Source organism: Cervus elaphus, chromosome 27 (genome assembly GCF_910594005.1).
Source record: "Cervus elaphus chromosome 27, mCerEla1.1, whole genome shotgun sequence".
Taxonomy (NCBI): domain Eukaryota; kingdom Metazoa; phylum Chordata; class Mammalia; order Artiodactyla; family Cervidae; genus Cervus; species Cervus elaphus.
Window position 1 is genome coordinate 46,156,399 of NC_057841.1, and position 18,344 is coordinate 46,174,742.

Sequence of the window (18,344 nt, forward strand, 5' to 3'; positions counted from 1 at the left end):
CTGTAGAAGGTGCTGGATCTTGGTGTTGAGGTGTTAGCACTCAGAGCAGTTGGTAAAGGGTGTGTGAGACATCCACCTGAATCCCTGCCATGGGGCTGCTTCAAGCTCTAACTGGAATTACAGCTTTGAAATTCACTGGGGGGTCTACTCTTCCTTTTCAGTTGGTCAGATAACAGCTCATGTTGCTTGAGTGCTTTCCATGTGCCAGTGCTCTTCTGGATGCAAGTTAAGTGACTTCATCCTCACAGCAGTCCTCTGAAGCAAGTGCTCTGATGATCCCCATTTTACAGATGAGGCCACCTGCATGCTGCACAGCTAGGAAGTGAGAGCACTGAGATTTAGTCAGTTTGGCCTAGACTCTTTTCCTGTACATACTTTGAGTATAGCTCTTTGTTATGGTCAGATTGCTCGGTGGCATGGGGGAGAGCTCTGGTCATTTGATCTTTATGATGGAAGGACAGTGAGTTGGGTCCAAGGGATTCAGGATGGGTGACAGTCTGTCACATGGACACAGTCCAGCAGCTCACTGCTAGTGTGTGGCGTAGACAAAGGGTTGCTTTTTACTCTCAGGTAGCATCTTTTCAGCTCTTAGAGCTAAGTCTTTGGTTTATTTTTCCAAGATTGAGAAACTCTTGAGATTTTTCTCCATTTAAACTTTGTTCATTGAGTGTGGACACAGGTAGAATTAGGGGTAGTTGAATGCCAAGGATAGAAGGTTTCAAGGAGAGATGGCAAGAGAACTGTGGAGACATCACTGAATTTGACAGGCCAGTCCTGATAAACTAAAACAAGTGTGCAAGTAGTGTTCAGGGCCAAGCCAGAAAACATGGAATGAGTGACAATAAGGTGTACAAGGAGGCAATTAAGTGTAGGAGAGACAGTGGTCTTTGTGTAATAAACAGAATCAAGGAAGGGTGGGTGTTTTATTCTCTGCACAGAGAGATACAGCGTTTCCAAAGATAGAGACAAAAAAAGTGAAAAGGGCATCCATGGAGGATCACTGGGCAGTACTTTAGAGGAGGTAGAAGATCAAGTTGTAAGCGGGTCTTTTCCCCACCAGGCTAAAATTAGGAGTGGAGGCTGTTAAAGTCCCAAGTGTGCCGTGCCTGTCAGCATTCAACAACCGTTAAATGGATGAAGTTGAGTTAAATTTGTTAAGAGGAACTGTATGCAATAAATTCTGGGATAAAGGAAAGTGAAAGGAGTGGTTTCTGTAAAATAGTAGGGCCTTATGCAGAGTAGGCTTTGGTGATGGGATTCGTGACCTAAGCAGAACGGAGACGGAGGAAGGCAATTAGGGACCGACCGTCTCATCTCGTCCCTCGCCACCCGGGACCAACCTTTACTGCGCCACACAGACGACTCGGTGTAGGGCGCGCTCAATTTAAGACTTAGAACAGGAGCGCTCTAGGTGTAAACGTGCGGTAAGGTGACCACACGCGTCAGTGTCTGCTCCCGTACGGACAATGCCAACACTTCCGACCCGAATTCGGGGTGTGTCAGTTGTCCCCACCCGAAGTAGGTCTCTGCACACAGTGCCGGTGCTCTGGCTGCAGGTAAGGCAGGCGCCGCGCTTCTCGGCCGGGCGCGGCTTCCCGCTTCAAATCCGGACGCTTGCCCTCACCGAATCAGCGGGCTCGCCCCTTCGCGCCACCCAATCCAAAGCCGGCTCGGAGTCCCCGCCCCTCGGCCCGTGCCGCGAACCGACGTAAATCCGAGGGGCGCGCGGTACGGCAGGCAGCCATGAGGGGACGCGCGCACTCGCGCTGTCGGAACCACCCCCCACCCCCCCGCACCGACGCCTAACCCCTTCCTCGGCGGACCTTTAGCCGCCTGGGCTGCAGCGGCTGGCGTCGCGCGCTTGGTGAGGGGTAGTTGGGTCGGGGAAGGCGATTCGGGCTGCCTTAAGAGCGGGGCCTCCGAAACGAGGTTATCTTGTTAGGGGCCTGGTTCCGCCCCTCTCTCCCCACACGACGGCCCCGGCTCACTGGCCGGGCCAGGCGCGGGTGACGCGCTGCGGTCCGGCGGGTGCGGCCGTGTCCCCGTGGCTCCCGGCTTCGTGCGAGTCGTTTCACGGAAAAACGGGAAGGGAGACAGCGTTTGAGGTCGCTCTACTTTTGTTTTCTCCCGACGGCAGACTTTGTTCCCTGAAGCATGAGGTCCCTTTCGAGGCAGTCGCCTGGAGGACAGCTGTTTTCATGACTGTGTTTTCACTTGCTGTTACCATTTTGAGGTCACTCGACTGGAGCTTTTTCTGCTCCAAGATCAACTTTTTCTCCGGACTTCAGTTTTTAGGGCAAACTTTACGGTAAGCTTTGAAAACTGCTATGCTAAAATGCCTACCTAATGATAAAGAGTATCTTAGAACTTTGGGGAAGTTTGACTGCTTTTTCCCCACAGCCAATATTTTTTTGCTTGTAGATTTCTGGTCCACAGCTGCAGCCCATGATATTTGATGTGTCTAGGTCTGAAAGCAATTAAGTATTAGTAAACTCGAGCAAGAAGTTTTGAAGTTATTGCTTTAGGGAAGTACCCAGAGAAATCTCAGAGGTGGCTGGTTAGTTCAAATGTAGTGAAAGGAAAGACAACATCCTACTGTTTTGGTTTAAGGTGAGGCAGGGGGGTTGGTAATGTAGTCCAGATGGAAATTAGGAGATCTCTTCTAGGAAAGCTTTAGGATGGCTTAGAATAAGTGTAATCCTGTTCTGGAAAAGAGAGATTGGGCACTAGATTATATCTGGAGGAATCTTCCCCTGGATGGTGTTTCTCTTGCACTGGCAGCGAAACTCTTCTTCTACACTTAACACTATATCATATTGGAGTGGATTGTCAGCTTCCTGAGGGCAACCACCTTATTTACTGTTGCTTTGCTTCATGCAGCCAACCAGAGTTGTTTTTCACGGTTTCTGTTTGCTCATGATTGTTGCATGAATGACCTTTGCTTAATATCTCAATTTTCTTGGATTTGTTTCCTTCTAAGCTGAGATCACTCTTAAAGAGTTAATGTATATATTAATGTGTTATATATGTTTGTAAATGTGTAACTTAGTAGCTACAAGACTAGATGTGAGGAGCCTACCTGGACAACTTGGTCAGGATTTTAAAGTGGGATGGATGGATAGGCAAGGCTTCTGCTCTTAGGAGAAATCTTTTTAGTGGAAGACAGACAAGTACAAAAAGGCTGTCATCAGTCTAGCCAAAAGTAAAATGACTGTGATGGACTATGGGGCTAGGTTTCACTTAATGATAAGGGATCGCCTCTTTTAGAAAGTGACATTTGAATTGAGGTGAATGTTGGGAAGGAGCTAGCTGTGCAGACATCTTGAGGAATATTCTAGGCCCCAGGGCAGGGATGGGCTTGAGTGTTACAGGAACAGGTGCAGGAGGCTGGGACATGTGGAAGATGAGGTGGCTCATTGAAGTTTTCAGGAAGGATATTGTACCTGGCTTATGTTTGATGGTCCCTTTGATTGCCGTGCAGAGGATTAATTGTAGGGTGGTGAGAACTGAAGCGTTGAGACTGGTCAGGAGGCCTTTCTGTTGGGGTAGAGTGGTTGTAGCAGAGTCAGAAAGATGGAGAGTGATTCTGGGTTTGTTTTAGACAAGCCCTGTGTTTTCCTCAGAAATAAGGTTCACAAATGTGTTTTGATTGGCTGTGGTGTTTTCACTGCATTTAAATTGGTTCAAGTGGAGTCTAGTTTCTAGTTGATCTCAGTTCTTAGAGGCTTCTTGTTTGACAGTGTGTGTTGTTGAAGGCATTTGCGTTTGAGATTCATGTGTGTAAGGTGTGCACTGCATTATGTAGCTGAGGTCAGGGTCCTGGGTGTCCCTAACACAGAAGGGGAGGCTGTCAGATGAGATGCTTGGCTGTGGGCAGGGGGCTAAAGTGCAGAGGAAGGATGGGACAGGTTTTCCACTTCCTGCATCCTAATGTGGGAGAGTTTGAACGTCTTTGTAGAAATCAAGAAGAGGAATTAGACCTGTCAAAAAGAGGAAAACACTGAGGCGTGATCTGAGAGGTGGTGGGTGCTAATGAGATAGGTAGTGATGAATGTGCTTGTATTAACTCAGTTTGAAAGCCTTCCTTTCTTCAGCAAATTTATTGAGGGTCTACTCTTTAGGGCACTGTTTTAGATAGGAATTCACTGTGACACAGGCCCAGTCTCTGCCCTCATGGAGCTCACATTCTGATGTGGGAGAGGGTAGTTAAGCGGGTGAACTGTAAAGAGAAAAGTAAGCCGTGCCAGGAAACAGACATGCCGTGCCTGACTGTACTGGCTGGTGGGGACATGGACCTTTACATAAAGACCTGAAAGAAGAGAAGGAGCAGGAGCCTTCATGGTGGCGGTGAAGCAAGGATGACTGGGATGGAGGTCACAGATCACTCAGTCCCCTGTTGCCAGCATGACTGACTTTCTTAGATGGGAAGCTGAGGAGGGTCTGACTAAGCTGTGACAGTGTTGGGCTTTTTTGGATGACTTGTGTGTGTGGAGCTTTAGTCTGGGAAGGAAGATAGAGGCGTGGAGACAAAAGGCTGTTGCACAGAGGATCTTGGAGAGTGTGTGAGTTGACCATGACAGTGGCAGTGGGAGTCTTGGGCAGTGGCAGGTTCTGGTTAGCCACTGGGGTTTGCTTGAGGGATTGCATGTAGGGTGTGTGTGTGGTAGTGGGAACCCTGAAGGTTTGGTCTTAGCAATGGGAGAACGGAGTTGTCGTTTTCTCTTTGGGGAAGAGTGAAGAGCGGGGTTGAAGATTGAAGATGTCTTGAGGGGTTGCCATGAAGTGGAGTCAAGGTTGAGGTTTCAGGTGTCTGTTGGATATCCATGTGAAAATGTCAGGTAGGTAGTTGAACATCTGAGGCTCAGGGGAGGGGCCCAGGCTGGGATATAAAACTTCCAAAGTGAGGGCAGTCATCTAGTGAGGCTGGATGGATGGGGGTACCTGGGCCCAGCCCTGGAGGCTTGCTGTGTGCAGGTCCAGGAGAGGAGGAGGGCCCCGGCAAGGAGGAGAAGCAGCCTCTGGTGAATCTGGGAGTCAGACAGAGGTGCTTTGGAAGCCAGGTGAAAAAAGTATTTATGTGAGGAAGGAACATGAGTTTCATTCTGTCAGGTCCAAGAAGAGGACTGAAACTTGACCGTGGGATTATGGAGTAGACAATACAGAGGTCAGTGGTGATACTGACAAGTGTTTGGTGAGGCCCTGGGATGAAAGCCAACTGGGAGTGGGCTCCAGTGAGGACTGGAGCCGGGTGGACAGTAGTGACTCCTGCTGGAGGTCTGAGAGGCAGAGGGAGCGTGGACAGAGGTGGCGGTAGCTCCGGGGGATAGCTGGGCTGAGGTTGAGGAAGGCTTCTTTGGGTGGGGGCACTGCACCAAGAGATGGGACAGTGTTGAGGAGGAGGGACTGGTGTTGGAGTGGGAGGGGTAGGCTTCTGCCTGGAGTGTGGATAACTTCATCTATGCTTAGGTAAGTTTGGTAGGTTTCTACTGATCTTAAGACTTTTCCTACTTTGTTGAGTTACTGGATTAGTCTGTAATACCTAAACTCACAGATGAGTGATTTGTCACTGAACCTAGCACAGTCCTGCATTGTTGTCCATCTTACCAGTAGTGGCACTGCTTAGAATATCCTTCCAGGCTCTAAGCCCTCTTTCTTCCTCTCCTTTCAGCTGATGGGATTAGGCCAGACTTTGTAATACACGATTTAATGCTTGTGGGACCTGCTCCATGGTTTTGCTTACCTGTTGCCTGAATACAGTGGAGCACCTCCTATGGTCACCATACACTTAGTGTTTAGGACAGTTTGGAATTAGTCCTGGGCATGAATCTTACTAATTGCACAACCTTGGATAAATTTAGCTAGTTTAGTCTCTGAGTTTGTTTTTTTAGTAAATTGAGGATAAGTGAGTTAAGGTAGTGGGTAGGCAATAAATCTTAAATCTCTCCCATCACTGCTTATGTTTGTCTTCTTTACAAGCTCCTTTATTTCATACTTTGCCTATAAAAGTTCTCATTCCTCAAAAGGCCAGTATCCTCTCATTTTGTCTTTCCTGATTTAATTATTTTCTTCACTGAATTTCACACAACCCTTACATGAGACGCAGTCTGAATTATTTTTGAAATTAAGTGACATCTCCCGAGTACTGAGCTCAAGGTCCATGGAGCCCGTGGCCAGCGTGCAGTGAAGGTTCTCCATCAGTACAGAGTGTGCCAGGATTCCCCAGACCTAGCCTTTGTGTGCCACTTTTACCATTTCTGTCTTGTCCATGTGCCAGATATACTTTATTTAACTTGAACATTTTTCTTTGAATGGACTCACTTTTAAAACCGTTTACTCATCCTTAGTCTCTGAAATCAGGGGCTAGATTTTACTAGTTCTATTTTTTCTATTCCATGTTAGGATGTGTATTCAACTGGTATACTTTTAAGTAATGTCCTGAAATCATCTGTATGTGCCATTGATGTCATGTCTTCTTTGATTCTTTATTAGTAAATTCAAAATTTAAGAGTAATTAAACTGTTGTATCTCATTGTTTTGTTAATTGTTAGAAGATAGTTTGAGGTTTATATTCTCAGCTATAGTATCCCCTTAGTGCTGTTCCAAAAAAAGAATTTTATCAGTTTTCTAAGATTTATGAGATTTCTATTTTAGTCATTTGAAAAAAATTTATAGTAATATTTGATATATAAGAATACTTTTATTGTTGCAGTGAGATGGAAGAATTTCGAGGTATAGCCGAGGAGTCATTTCCAAGCTTTTTAACCAGTTCATTACTTGGTAATAGTGGGATTTTGGAAAATGTCACTCTTTCTTCAAATCTTGGCCTGCCTGTTGCTGTTTCCACACTTGCTAGAAATAGATCCGGCTCTGAAAACAGGTACGAATTGTTTTAACAGATGATTTTTTTATAGATCCTTAAAGCCTGTGATATATTGATTACTTCTGCGAAATTTCTCAGCCAAACTTGAGCTTTTGCTTTATCTGAGGGAGATGACCGTTTATGTAAAGTCAACACAGAAGATAAAACCCTCTTTCCTATTCCTTCACCTTATCAGTGGTGGGTGGGTAAGTTTGGGATTGAGCACTGGTAGGATTTGACCTACCAGTGGTTTTTCTGTTCATGGTGTTTTGGCTTTGTATTAGTTCAGCCCCCTGGCAACTGGTGATTTGAGCTGCATCCCCAAATGTGATGTGTATAGCTCACCCATTTTGTGTAATGTGTGAAGTTTGCCTGTGCTTAAAAATCTAACTTCTGGGTTTTCCTGGTGGCTCAGTGATAAAGAATCTGCCTGCCAATGCAGGAGATACAGGTTCAATCCCTGATCTAGGAAGATCTGACATGCCACGGAGCAGCTAGGCCTGTGTACCACAACTACTGAGCCTGTGCTCTAGAGAGCCTGAGAGCTGCAACTACTGAGCCCACACACTGCAGTTGCTGAAGCCTGCACGCCCTAGAGCCTGTGCTCCGCAAGAGAAGCCACCTCAGTGAGAAGCTGGTGCATCACAACTAGAGTAGTCCTTGCTTGCTGCAACTAGAGAAAAGCCCCTGTAGCAGCAAAGACCCAGTACAACTAAAATAAATAAATTTTTTTTTAAAGGCTTTGCATGCTACAGATAAATCTTTAATTAAAAAAAAACTCTAACCTCTTTCCCATCCTCTGCCCAACCTAAACATTCTGTATGGAGCATCACCTTTATATTTGGAACAGAGGGGTTGGATTAACTCTCTAGAAACTTTTAGCTTTACGGTTTCCACGACTTTCTTGTTGAAAATATACGTTCTGCTGCTGCTGCTACACAGTTTTTCAGTGCTTTGCAGATACAGTGATGGTTTTCAACACTGTGGGCCCTATCTGTTTTTACCCCTGGCCGTTGATTTTATAGTCATACAGTCCTATGTCATGTGAATTTTAAATATGTATAATTTAATTATTAACAATTGCAACAAAATTTTCATGTGTAGGTATTCTGATGTCCAGACCTCTTACTTAGTGGAAGGGAAGTTTTCAGTTCCATCGGAGACATCACCCAGTAGCCAAAGTGAAGATGAGCCGAGAGAGAGGTTACGGCTTGTCTTCTCCAATGATGAGTGAGTTCTTACTTCATCTTGCTTTCACTGTGTTTAAGAGCGAGTCTCACTCAGTCTGATGGAAGATGAACATTGATTGTGTCTCTAATCAATTCTAAGAACCTTTAGCTGTTTTCTTTATATGATGTTAATAACATTTTTAGTCTTTCAAAATTTTTTTCTAAGAGTAATACATGCTCATTGGGGGAAAAATCATAAAGTATAGGCAGGTGTAAGGAAGACAGCAAAGACCTGTCAACCTACTAATTAGAAAATGGATGTTGATTATCTTTTTATTTAATCTGGACAATTTTCTATGCACATATACATGTACATGGGGCTTCCCTGGTGGCTCAGCGACAAAGAATCCGCCTGCAGTGCAGGAGCTGCAGGAGACATGGGTTTGATACCTGGGTCGGGAAGATCCCTTGGAGGAGGGTGTGGCAACCCACTCCAGTATTCTTGCCTGGAGAATCCCCATGGACAGAGGAAGGAGCCTGGTGGGTTATAGTCCATAGGGTCGCAGAGAGTTGGACACAACTGAAATGACTTGGCACGCATGCATAAATACTTTATAAAAGTTGTTAACTCTGTATATTCATTCTAGATTTGCTTTGAATCAAAAGATTTCATTTTTATGGCCGAGTACTATACACAACTAAATTTTCTTTATCCATTTATCTGTTGATGGGCACTTAGGTTGCTTCCATATCTTGGCTATTGTAAATAGTGCTGTAGTGAACATAGGGGTGTATGTATCTTTTCCAGTTAGTGTTTTTATTTTCTTTGCATAAATACCCAAGAGTGGAATTTCTGGATCATATAGTAATTCTATTTTCAATTTTTTTAAATTGATTAATTTAAATTGAAGGATAATTACTTTACAATATTGTGATGGTTTTTGCCACACATCAACATGAATCGGCCACAGGTATACATGTGTTCCCCACCCATCCTAAACACCTTCCCACCTACCTTCCCTCGCTGGGTTGTCCAGGAGCACTGGCTTTGGGTGCCTGGCTTCATGCATTGAACTTGGACTGGTCATCTATTTGAGGAGCCTTCATGCTGTTCTCCGCAGTGGCTGTACCAGTTTACAGTCCCACAGCAGTGTAGGAGGGTTCCCTTTTCTCCACATTCTCTTCGCTTGCTGTTTGTTGTCTTTTTTGAGGCTAACCATTCTGACAGGTATAAGGGTCATACCACTTTGTGGTTTTGAGTTGCATTTCCCTGGTGATGATCAGTGTTGAGCATCTTTCATGTACCTGTTGACCATCTGTATGTTTTTGGGAAAATGTCTATTCAGGTCTTCTGCCCATTTTTTAATCAGGTTGTTTTTTGATTCAGCTATCTACTGCAGCTGTAATAAAAAGGTGGAGAAACTAGGACAGAGGGTTAGAACTTGGAATTGATGAAAAAACTATTTTATTTTCATTCATCATGGCCTGATAAAAGCCTGGCCCTGGGTATCCATTTGTCACATGATGAATTTGTTACATTAGCAACTTTTTCCTAAACTTCCATTCCTCCCCCTCCTTTTGCTGGTGAAATGGCCTGGGGAACGGTGAGAGAACCAGGAGCTTTTGTAGTAGGTTGGGTGGAAAATTGCCTTTAAGGAAGAACCTTTTCATCCGTATATGAAACAACAGAGGCAGAAGGAAGACAGGGATAAGAACAGTGGCAGGGACTGAAGTATGACTTAAAAGCATTTGTAATTCAGAGAAGTAACTATTTGGCAAATATCCCAATATCCTTTAAGTCTGTCTTGTCTTTTAAAACCTGAGCTGTCCTCTAGATATGATAGATTCACAGATCTGGGAAAGAAGAAAAAAAAACACCTCACTTTATCACTTGAGAGGCAGAGTAACAGTGTATTTGGTTTTGGTAGATGTACATTGCTGGACCAAAATGATGGTGTAGTCCCCCAGACATGGCTGGGCCCAGAAATTTTTCTTTCCACTGTGTCTACTTTTTCTTTTTGTGAAATAAATGATTAATGGATATTTTACAGATATATGCAGGGTAACTAATATTTCGTTATTATCCTGTTCCCTAATTTAAAAGTTCTGTCGCTAAGAAAAAGAACCAGACAGAAAGTCAGTGTTTGTCAGATGCTGTCCTCAGAGAGTCCGCTTTTCCCAGTAATGGAGCAGGAGCAGAAGGGGAGCAGACCAGAACTGCAGAGCCCTTCCAGAGCCAGGGCCCTTCCGACAGAGCCTCACCCCTGGGGCAAGAGCAAGGTATGCCACTGGGAGAAATTATTTCTTTTTTTTTTTTTTTTTGAGAAATTATTTCTTAATGTGTGTGTTTTAATTTCCTTTTTAAAAATATATTTTTTAATTGAAATGTAGTTGATGTACAGTTACATAAGTTACAGGTGTACAGTATAGTGATCCACGATTTTTAAAGCTTATACTTCATTTATAATTATTATAAAATGTTCGTTATATTCCCCATGTTGTACAGCATGCTTTTGTAGCTTATTTTAACCTACTAATTTGTTCCTCTTAATCCCCTGCTCCTATAATGCCCCTCTCACTTCTCTCTCCCTACTGGTAACCACTAGTTTGTTCTCTATTTCTGTGAATCTGCTTCTTTTTTGTTATATTCACTAGTTTGTTGTATTTTTTTAGATTCCACATATAGGTGATATCACACAGTTTTAATTTCCTTTCTTGTTTCTCTGGCTTTGGACCAGTATTTATCTTAAACTGTGATACTATAAAAATGCTTTGATTTGGCATTTACTTATTAATGTCATAATACTTCTGTAAGAGAAGATCTCTTAATCAGTCTCTTCATTGTCCTTTTTGATTAAGCTGAAGTGTTCTTTCTTGTGGAAACCACCTTACTCGTTGGGAAGTCAAGTGTTGTGTCTGTGGAAGATAGTTTGACGGTTCCTCAAAACATGAAACGTAGCATCACCACACAACCCAGCAAGTCTAGTCCTAGACATACACCCAAGAGAAGTGACAGTGTGTATCCACACAAAAACTCATATACCTGAGTGTCCATAACTTGACTAGTCACAGTAGCTAAAAAGCTACTGATTCAAATAACCATCAGCTAATGTATGGATAAGCTAATGTATGGATAAGCTAATGTATGGATAAATAAGATGTAGTATGTCCATTCAGTAAAGTATCATTCAGCCTTAAAACTGAGTGAAGTACTGGTATGTGCTATAATCGGAAGACCCTTGAAAGCATCTGGGTGAAAGAGGACAGACTCAGAAGGCCACATACTGCGAATCAGTTTATTTGTTGGTACAGATAGGCAGATCCACTAGACAGAGAAGATTAGTGGTTGCTAGAGCCCGGGGGGCAGGGAGAAGGAGGAGTGCCTGTTAGTGGGCACAGCATTTCTTTCTGATGTGATGAAAACATTGTGGAGTTAGAGAGTGATAACGGTTGCACAGCTTTGTATTAAAAACCATTGAATTGTATACTTTAAAAGGATGATTTAAAGTTTATCAGTTAAAAAAAAAAACACCTCCCCATGTAACTCTCTCACAGTTTGATAAAGTTTTGTCACACTTGCTTCATCTTTTCTGTTTTATATTACCTTTTCCTCTGATATTTAAGAATTCCAGACATCATTTTATTCCTATGTATACTAGTTTGCATCTCTAATAAAAGTATGAACATTTTCCTGGATAACCACAGTGCTATTATTGATGCATATGGTACCCTGGCCCATATTTTACTGATTATCTCGGTTGACTTGCTTGATTTGGGGTCCGAGGAAGGGTCCATTTTGTTTTGCTTCATTTGCTGTGGTGTCTTTAGGCCTGTCATCCTGGAGCTGTCCTGCTGTTTGCTCACTCATGGTTTCATTCTCCTTGATTCTGTCTTTCCCACATCCTCTGTAAAGCAGAAATTAGCTTTAAAGACTTGGTCAGATTCCTATTCAGGTGTTTTTGGTATGTGTATAATTTTTTAAGCTTTTCTACCCTAACAGATTTTTAATTTAACTGCCAGTGATGGGCTTCTATACTATCATTTAAAAGTGCTCTATTCTATTTAATGGGAAAAATTGTTTAGTTTGTTAATTTGCTATTAATATTTTTGAGAGTTGTTAGGTATTTAGTTGATAAAATACCTTGGTCTGTCAGTTTTTGTTTTTGTTTTCTTAACAGACTCACCTATTGATTTTTGTTCACAATCCTGGATGAATAAAGAGAACGAGGTAATTTTTTTATGTTACCAATTTCTATTGTTAGGAGAGTGAAAGTTCTTGTTTCACAAGTGTGAATGCTGAGTACCATTAATATTAGGTAGAAGTCTTGTACTTGTGAACTGCTATAAGTAACCAGGAAGTGGGGAATAGGGCTGGCCTGGGACTCCCTGAGTCTCCAGGGCTGTCTGCACTGCTGCTCTGCCTGACTTCTCGCCAGATCCTCTGGAGTACTGGCTCTATGGGGTGAGGGTTCCTCTTTGTTTGGTTTATTGCATTCTGAGTCCCCAGCACAGAGCTGGCACTCTATTGTTGAATGGTAGGCAGGATGAATTTGTTTGTAGGCAACCTGAGTGTATACTTTTAATATTCATGACCAAAAAGAAGAGCGTCATCTTTCTTTCAGTGTAGAGTTAAAAAACTAACAAAAAAAATCACAGTTTTAATGAGCTCACTTGGGTCCATCCTCCTCTCTGTAAATCACTGTACCAGCTGGTGGGTTGGGGTAAAACTTCATTCTATGAGCCTCTGGACCTTACATCCACTTCTTTGTGTGCGTGCCTCTGGGCATCAGTGCGTGTATATATACAAATATAGAGGTGTGACTGAATCACACCGCATGCCCCCCTGAACTGAAAAGAGACCGACTCCTTGGAGGACAGATGCTGAGCAGATAAACAGTTTGTGTCCAACAGTCTCATGTTTATAAATGTAAACACAGTACTTTAAAATCTTACAAAAAGGAAATGCAATTTTTATTTTACTTTCATAAGAATTTTTTTTAACATTATTTCTGTAAAATGATTGAATTTTATTTCTCACTTTGTTTTATTTCTTACAGATTGGTGTTCCTGATGTGGGAAAACATTTTGAAGAGAGGAATCCAAACAGTAACTTAAGCCTTACTAGTTTCCTAGAAAACGAGAAACTGATATCACTTGCCAGCTTGGAAGATTCTTCTGGTAGCGTCACGAAATTTGGCTCATCTTTTCCTCATCCTGAGCTTGTTGCTCCATGTGTTTCTATTGCCTCGTTGCCGTAGTGATTGTGCAGCTTTCTGTTTCTCTGCCTTCTTTATCACTTATCCACCAGCACTCAAATGGCCACTTCCGTTAAGCGATGGGAGTTTAAATTTTTTTTCTTTATAGCACTCCTGATAGGCTTAGTCTCATCTCTCTGTTGAGTATCATTACCGTATAAATGGATAAAGCACCATGCTAAGACACTGGGGTTCAATGAAATATTTTACCCCTGTGCTCTGAAAGTCCTGCCAAGTGGGCAGAGAGATGCATGGCTCCCCTCTGTGTGAAGTGTGTCTCAATGGTACAAACTGGGGGGGTCACAGGAGGGTGACAAGTTAATTCTGACTGAGGAAGGTGTCTGTGAGGCTTCAATGAAAGAGGTCATTTTTCCTCTTTGAGAAAGGAGGCCTCTGATAGGCCTCAACATAGACACTGGAATAAATGTACATTTAAGAAGAAAGAATGGCTTTAGCAGAGACCCTAAGGTGGGGGCATAGAGACAACATTTGGAGAGAGTAGCCAATGCTTTTGTGTGGCAGATTTATAGCACCTGTGGAAAGATGAACTTGGGAATAAACCCAGAAAGTAGGCAGAGATCAAATTATCCATGACTTTGGAGGCCAGACTGGTGAGCCAAGTGGGATAAATTGAAACTGTAAAATCAAAACAGGTTTTGCTGCTAAAATTTTAAAAATATTTTTAGATTATGAAATTGTGGATGAGGAATTGTTGACCTGAATTTATATAGTTTCTTATTTTAGTATGCTAGATTCTCAGAGGCAGTAGGAAAATTGCCCTCTTGAAAAGGCTCACAATACTGTTACAGGTGGTTGACAGTTCTAGTTTCATCCTGCCCTTGCCAGGCTGTGTGTAGAACATTGAGAAGCACTGCCACCGTTGTTTTTATTTGTCTGTCTGTAGCTTTCTGGGTTTAGTGGAAGTTGAGTTTTTTATCATATCTATCAGTACTCAGCTTTGTTACATCTTTTTTTTTCCTTCATCAGATACTGTTTGAGGTTTCATATTAGCATTAACCATTAATTCACTGGAATTTAGTTTTATTTCTCCTGTGGCAGGCTCATTTGTCCTTTGTTGATAGTTGCTCATTTGCCACACTGCTCTCTGAATAAACGGCGCTTTTCCCATGGCCACACTTGCCCTATCCTAACTTCCGGTGTTTGTTAGTGGCTGCTTCTGTGTTGTCTTCTCAGTGAAGGTTAAGTATTTAGTTTGGTTAAATATTAGAATGCTTTTAGTGATTTATAGATGAAAACAGTGGATTTTTTTCATGTCAAATGTTTAGACAGAATCACATGGACTGTTGATGCAAATGATTTATCAACCTTATTGATTACTTTTCCTCCATTTTACTGATAGATGATGATATTGATGATGAAGAGTTTTATGATGATCATTTGGAGGCTTATTTTGAGCAACTGGCGATTCCAGGAATGATGTATGAAGACGTAGAAGGACAGGAACCTCCAGAAAATTATTTTAAGTTACCTACAAGTGATCCTAGTCAGGTATGTTCCAGTCTTTATGATTTTTCAGAAATTTGACATTAGAAAATTATTACTGGACTCATTAGAAGATTATTAACATAAAACTTTTGGTTTTCCTTGGGCTCTATTTTCCCAGATACAAACTGATGAGAAATACCCTTCCAGTTCTTTCCTGCTGCTTCTTACCTTTCTTTCACCTGCAGTGCAGAGTGATGCACTGAACATCTGTATGCTCCTGTCCAGGTCAACCAATTGTAAACATTTTTGCTATCTTTGTGTTTTCTTTGTCCTTCAAAAAAGTAGTTTTTTTACTGAGTCATTTGAAAGTAATTTGCAGATATTTTACCCTAACACTTCAATGTTTACTTCCTGTGAATGAGGACATTTTCCTCCATAATCACAATTTCTTTTTGCTAGTGTAACTTTGATGTTTTGATTTAAATGAATACACAATCCAGGTTCACATTTATCCACTGTCTACAGATGTCCTTTATTTCTTTGGTTTTGGATCCAAGCTTTGATCAGGGATCACACTTGTATTTGGTTGCAGTGACAGGGAGGTCTTTCATGTCATTAAGCTTTTTGTAAAGTTTAGGCCTGTTGTTTTGTAAAATGATCTGTATGCTAGATATATGTGACTGCTTTCCCCTCCTGATTAAACATTCCCCCTGTGTGAACAGTTGAAACATAGGGCAGCGCTATGCACTCTGATTACATCCTCTGGGAAGGCCTGTCATTCCATTTGTCTCCTGTTGGTGGTGCTCTTTGCTATCTTGATGAATGTGGGGTTAGATTCCTCCTCCTTCTCCGTTGTTATCAGGAGGTGGTCTGTGGGATTTCATGTGCTTTCTTTGCCTCTTCCTGAAACCCTGCCTCCTGAGACCTTTGGATTGCTTTTATTTTTTTCCTGTCTCACATTTCCTTACTCTCAAGTTTTGCTGGGTTACAGTGTCCAAGTATAGACAGAGACCTCTGTTTTTGTGTTTAGGTGTACAAGCTGTCAGAGCAGCTGTAATGACCCCCTGCTTTTGTTTTTTTTTTTAAAAAAAAAAACACAAAAAACCACAAAGCCTTGTGACTTTCAGTTGCAATGAGGGGCTGCTCTGCTCCGTTAGAAGCCCTGACCTGGAATGGGTTGCCAACAAGTGGCTTTGCTCCAGGTTTCCTCCCTGTGCTGTCCTGTCCTCTTCTGCCTGCCACTGTTGGTCATAGTCCCATAGGTGGTAGCTTTGCCCTGTTAGCCTCAAGAACATTCTTTCTTCAGCATTGTTTTCAGGTGCTTTGTGGAGGAGAGAGCTGGTTTCCTGCGTTCTGGTTCTTTTTCGTCTTTGCTAGTATCCTATATGAAAAATAGTTTTTTTTTTTTTTTTAATAGTTTTAAATGTCAGTTCTTTGTCTCCTTTTTTTCCCCATTGGAATATTCCTATTTTAACTTTTTTTAATAAACTTTCTATGTTGAGATAACTTTGATCATTGTGCACTTTTTTTTTTTTGACTTGAACAACAGATGCATATCTCCTCACAGTTCTGGAGGTGGGGAGTCTGGATCCAGGTGTGAGCAGGGTGGGCTCCTGCAGCTTCTGTCCTTGGAAACGGCAACTTCTGTGACTCCACTGGGTCTCCCTTTGCTGGTCCTTGTGTATTTTCAGGCTTTTGGTAGTTCTTTTAGGTGTTTATGATAGTTTTCTAGGGCTGCCAGAACAGATTACCAAAGTTTTGTAACTTAAAACAACAGAAATTTACTTTCTCACAGTTCTAAAATGTTGACAGGGCCAAGTGCCCCCCAGAGTCTCCTTCCTGCCTCTTGCAGCCTCTGGGGCCCTGGTGTCCTTAGTTCATGGCCGCATCGCTCCATTGTCTGCTCCATCTTCACTTGGCCTGTCCCTGTCTTTCTGATCCCTCTGAGGTCTCCTTCTCCTTTCTCTTGTAAGGACATTGCTTGTGGGGTTTAAGGCCCACCCCAAATCCAGGATGTTCTCTCAAGATCTTCAGCTTAGTTGCATTTGCAAAGACCCTATTTCTGAATAAGGCCACAGTTTGCAGGTACCACCTGGGGATAAGACTTGGACACATCTTTTCCAAGAGATAGAGTTTAACCCACAGAAGTGTTCCACTAAGAAGTTATTATTCACTGAAGAATATAAAACTGTCCATTTGTATTTTCTCCTAGTGCTCTTGCATCTAAATCTTTAAGTCATTTGGAGTTTATTTTGAGATAAAGTGGAGATTGTTTATTTTTTGTATAAAAAATTGTTGGAAAATCACCAAGTTAATAAATTATGTCACTAGAATTTAAATGTATGACCTTATTTCAAAGTTAGTAGCTTATCTTTTACATATAGCTATCTCTGTGTAGTATCCTGACTTTGAAAAGCCTTATCTGTGAATCCTGTTAAAGGCTTCGCTGGCACTTAATAGTTAGCAGTGGCTGAATATCTGAGAAGTGTGTTGTGGGCACACAAGTCCCTTTCAGCAGCTATTATTCTAGGAAAGAGTGAGGAGTGCCATTTGCGAAGGATTGTTGGAGAGTGTGTTTTCGAGGCCATGGCTTAATCTGCCATGTCTGATGCAGTTGTTCTTGGACTCCTGACGGTCATTTGTAGTATTTGCTGTTTTACTCCTATTAAATGTCATTCATTTATGTTTTCAGAGTCTGTTAATCATATTAATTCTTTGAGTTTAGCCACACTGATGGGCTTCCTATCCTTTTAGATAGGGTAGGAAGATAGTTACAAAAGTTATACTTCTAAAATCCTGAACTATAGTGAGCACCTTGGCCGTACTTTTGGTGTCTGAGTCTGTTGGTGTATATTTGCCATTGGTTTTGGTAAATTCTTTATGATTGGTTCACATACAGTCTAGAAGAATACTGTGTTGTCCATTCCTTTCTAGAATAAATATTTTATGTCATCTGCATAATTGTTTTTTTTGAAAGAAGTTATGAAAAACAAAACTTATTTCTGGTCTATTATTTACTTTTTAAAGGAAAGTGGAAGAGCAGAAGTTCTGGTGAAGACTCTTAGGACTCCTAATGCGAAACTTAACCTCGTTTACTTTCATGACGCAAATGCCAGTAAAGATGATTTTGATTTGATGGATTCTCTAAAGCTGGAGGAAGGGTCTCCTCATCAAAATAAGCATTTGGCGTCAGACTCAGAAACTGTTTTGCCTGTGGATAGATTTTTAGACACTGAGACGCCTCAAGTGTCCATTCAAACAAATGTGGATGTAGCATCTTTGAAGCCTGTTAGTGACAATGCATTTAATTCCACTGATGCTCTGTGGTCACCCACCAGTGAAAGGCAAACCTGTGAATGTTACGAGTTGGTTGGAAAGACCAAGGACCGTGAGTGGGCCTTTGTTTCTTTCTTTTTTCTTTTTAAATAAAAGTAAGAAATATATAAAATACTTATACACATTTTGAATATACTGTATTTCCAAGTGGAACTTGTGTAATCTTTCGTATTAAAATATATACATGTTCTGTGTTTTAAATCTGTGGATTTAAAAATGGTGTACTTATCTGGTAGAAAAGTGCCTTTGTCAGTGTTTGTCGTGTTCTCCTTCCTGCCT

General features: G+C 41.9%; 1 protein-coding gene across 6 annotated transcripts in view; it reads left to right on the forward strand.

The window, feature by feature from the left end:
• Positions 1 to 1,708: 1,708 nt before the first annotated feature.
• The window catches only part of CEP192 (centrosomal protein 192), a 71,992-nt gene continuing 55,356 nt past the window's right edge, over positions 1,709 to 18,344 (forward strand). For 5 of the 6 annotated variants that reach the window (XM_043888885.1, XM_043888887.1, XM_043888888.1 and 2 more), the window contains exons 1-9: positions 1,709 to 1,864; positions 2,138 to 2,308; positions 6,710 to 6,877; positions 7,964 to 8,089; positions 10,133 to 10,308; positions 12,207 to 12,256; positions 13,086 to 13,206; positions 14,644 to 14,792; positions 17,757 to 18,117. In XM_043888885.1, the coding sequence (XP_043744820.1) occupies positions 2,199 to 2,308; positions 6,710 to 6,877; positions 7,964 to 8,089; positions 10,133 to 10,308; positions 12,207 to 12,256; positions 13,086 to 13,206; positions 14,644 to 14,792; positions 17,757 to 18,117 (1,261 nt within the window). In that variant the 5' untranslated portion in view covers positions 1,709 to 1,864; positions 2,138 to 2,198. Of the gene's footprint in view, positions 2,309 to 6,709; positions 6,878 to 7,963; positions 8,090 to 10,132; positions 10,309 to 12,206; positions 12,257 to 13,085; positions 13,207 to 14,643; positions 14,793 to 17,756; positions 18,118 to 18,344 lie in introns of all 6 variants that reach the window. The other variant, XM_043888886.1, reaches the window with a different exon arrangement.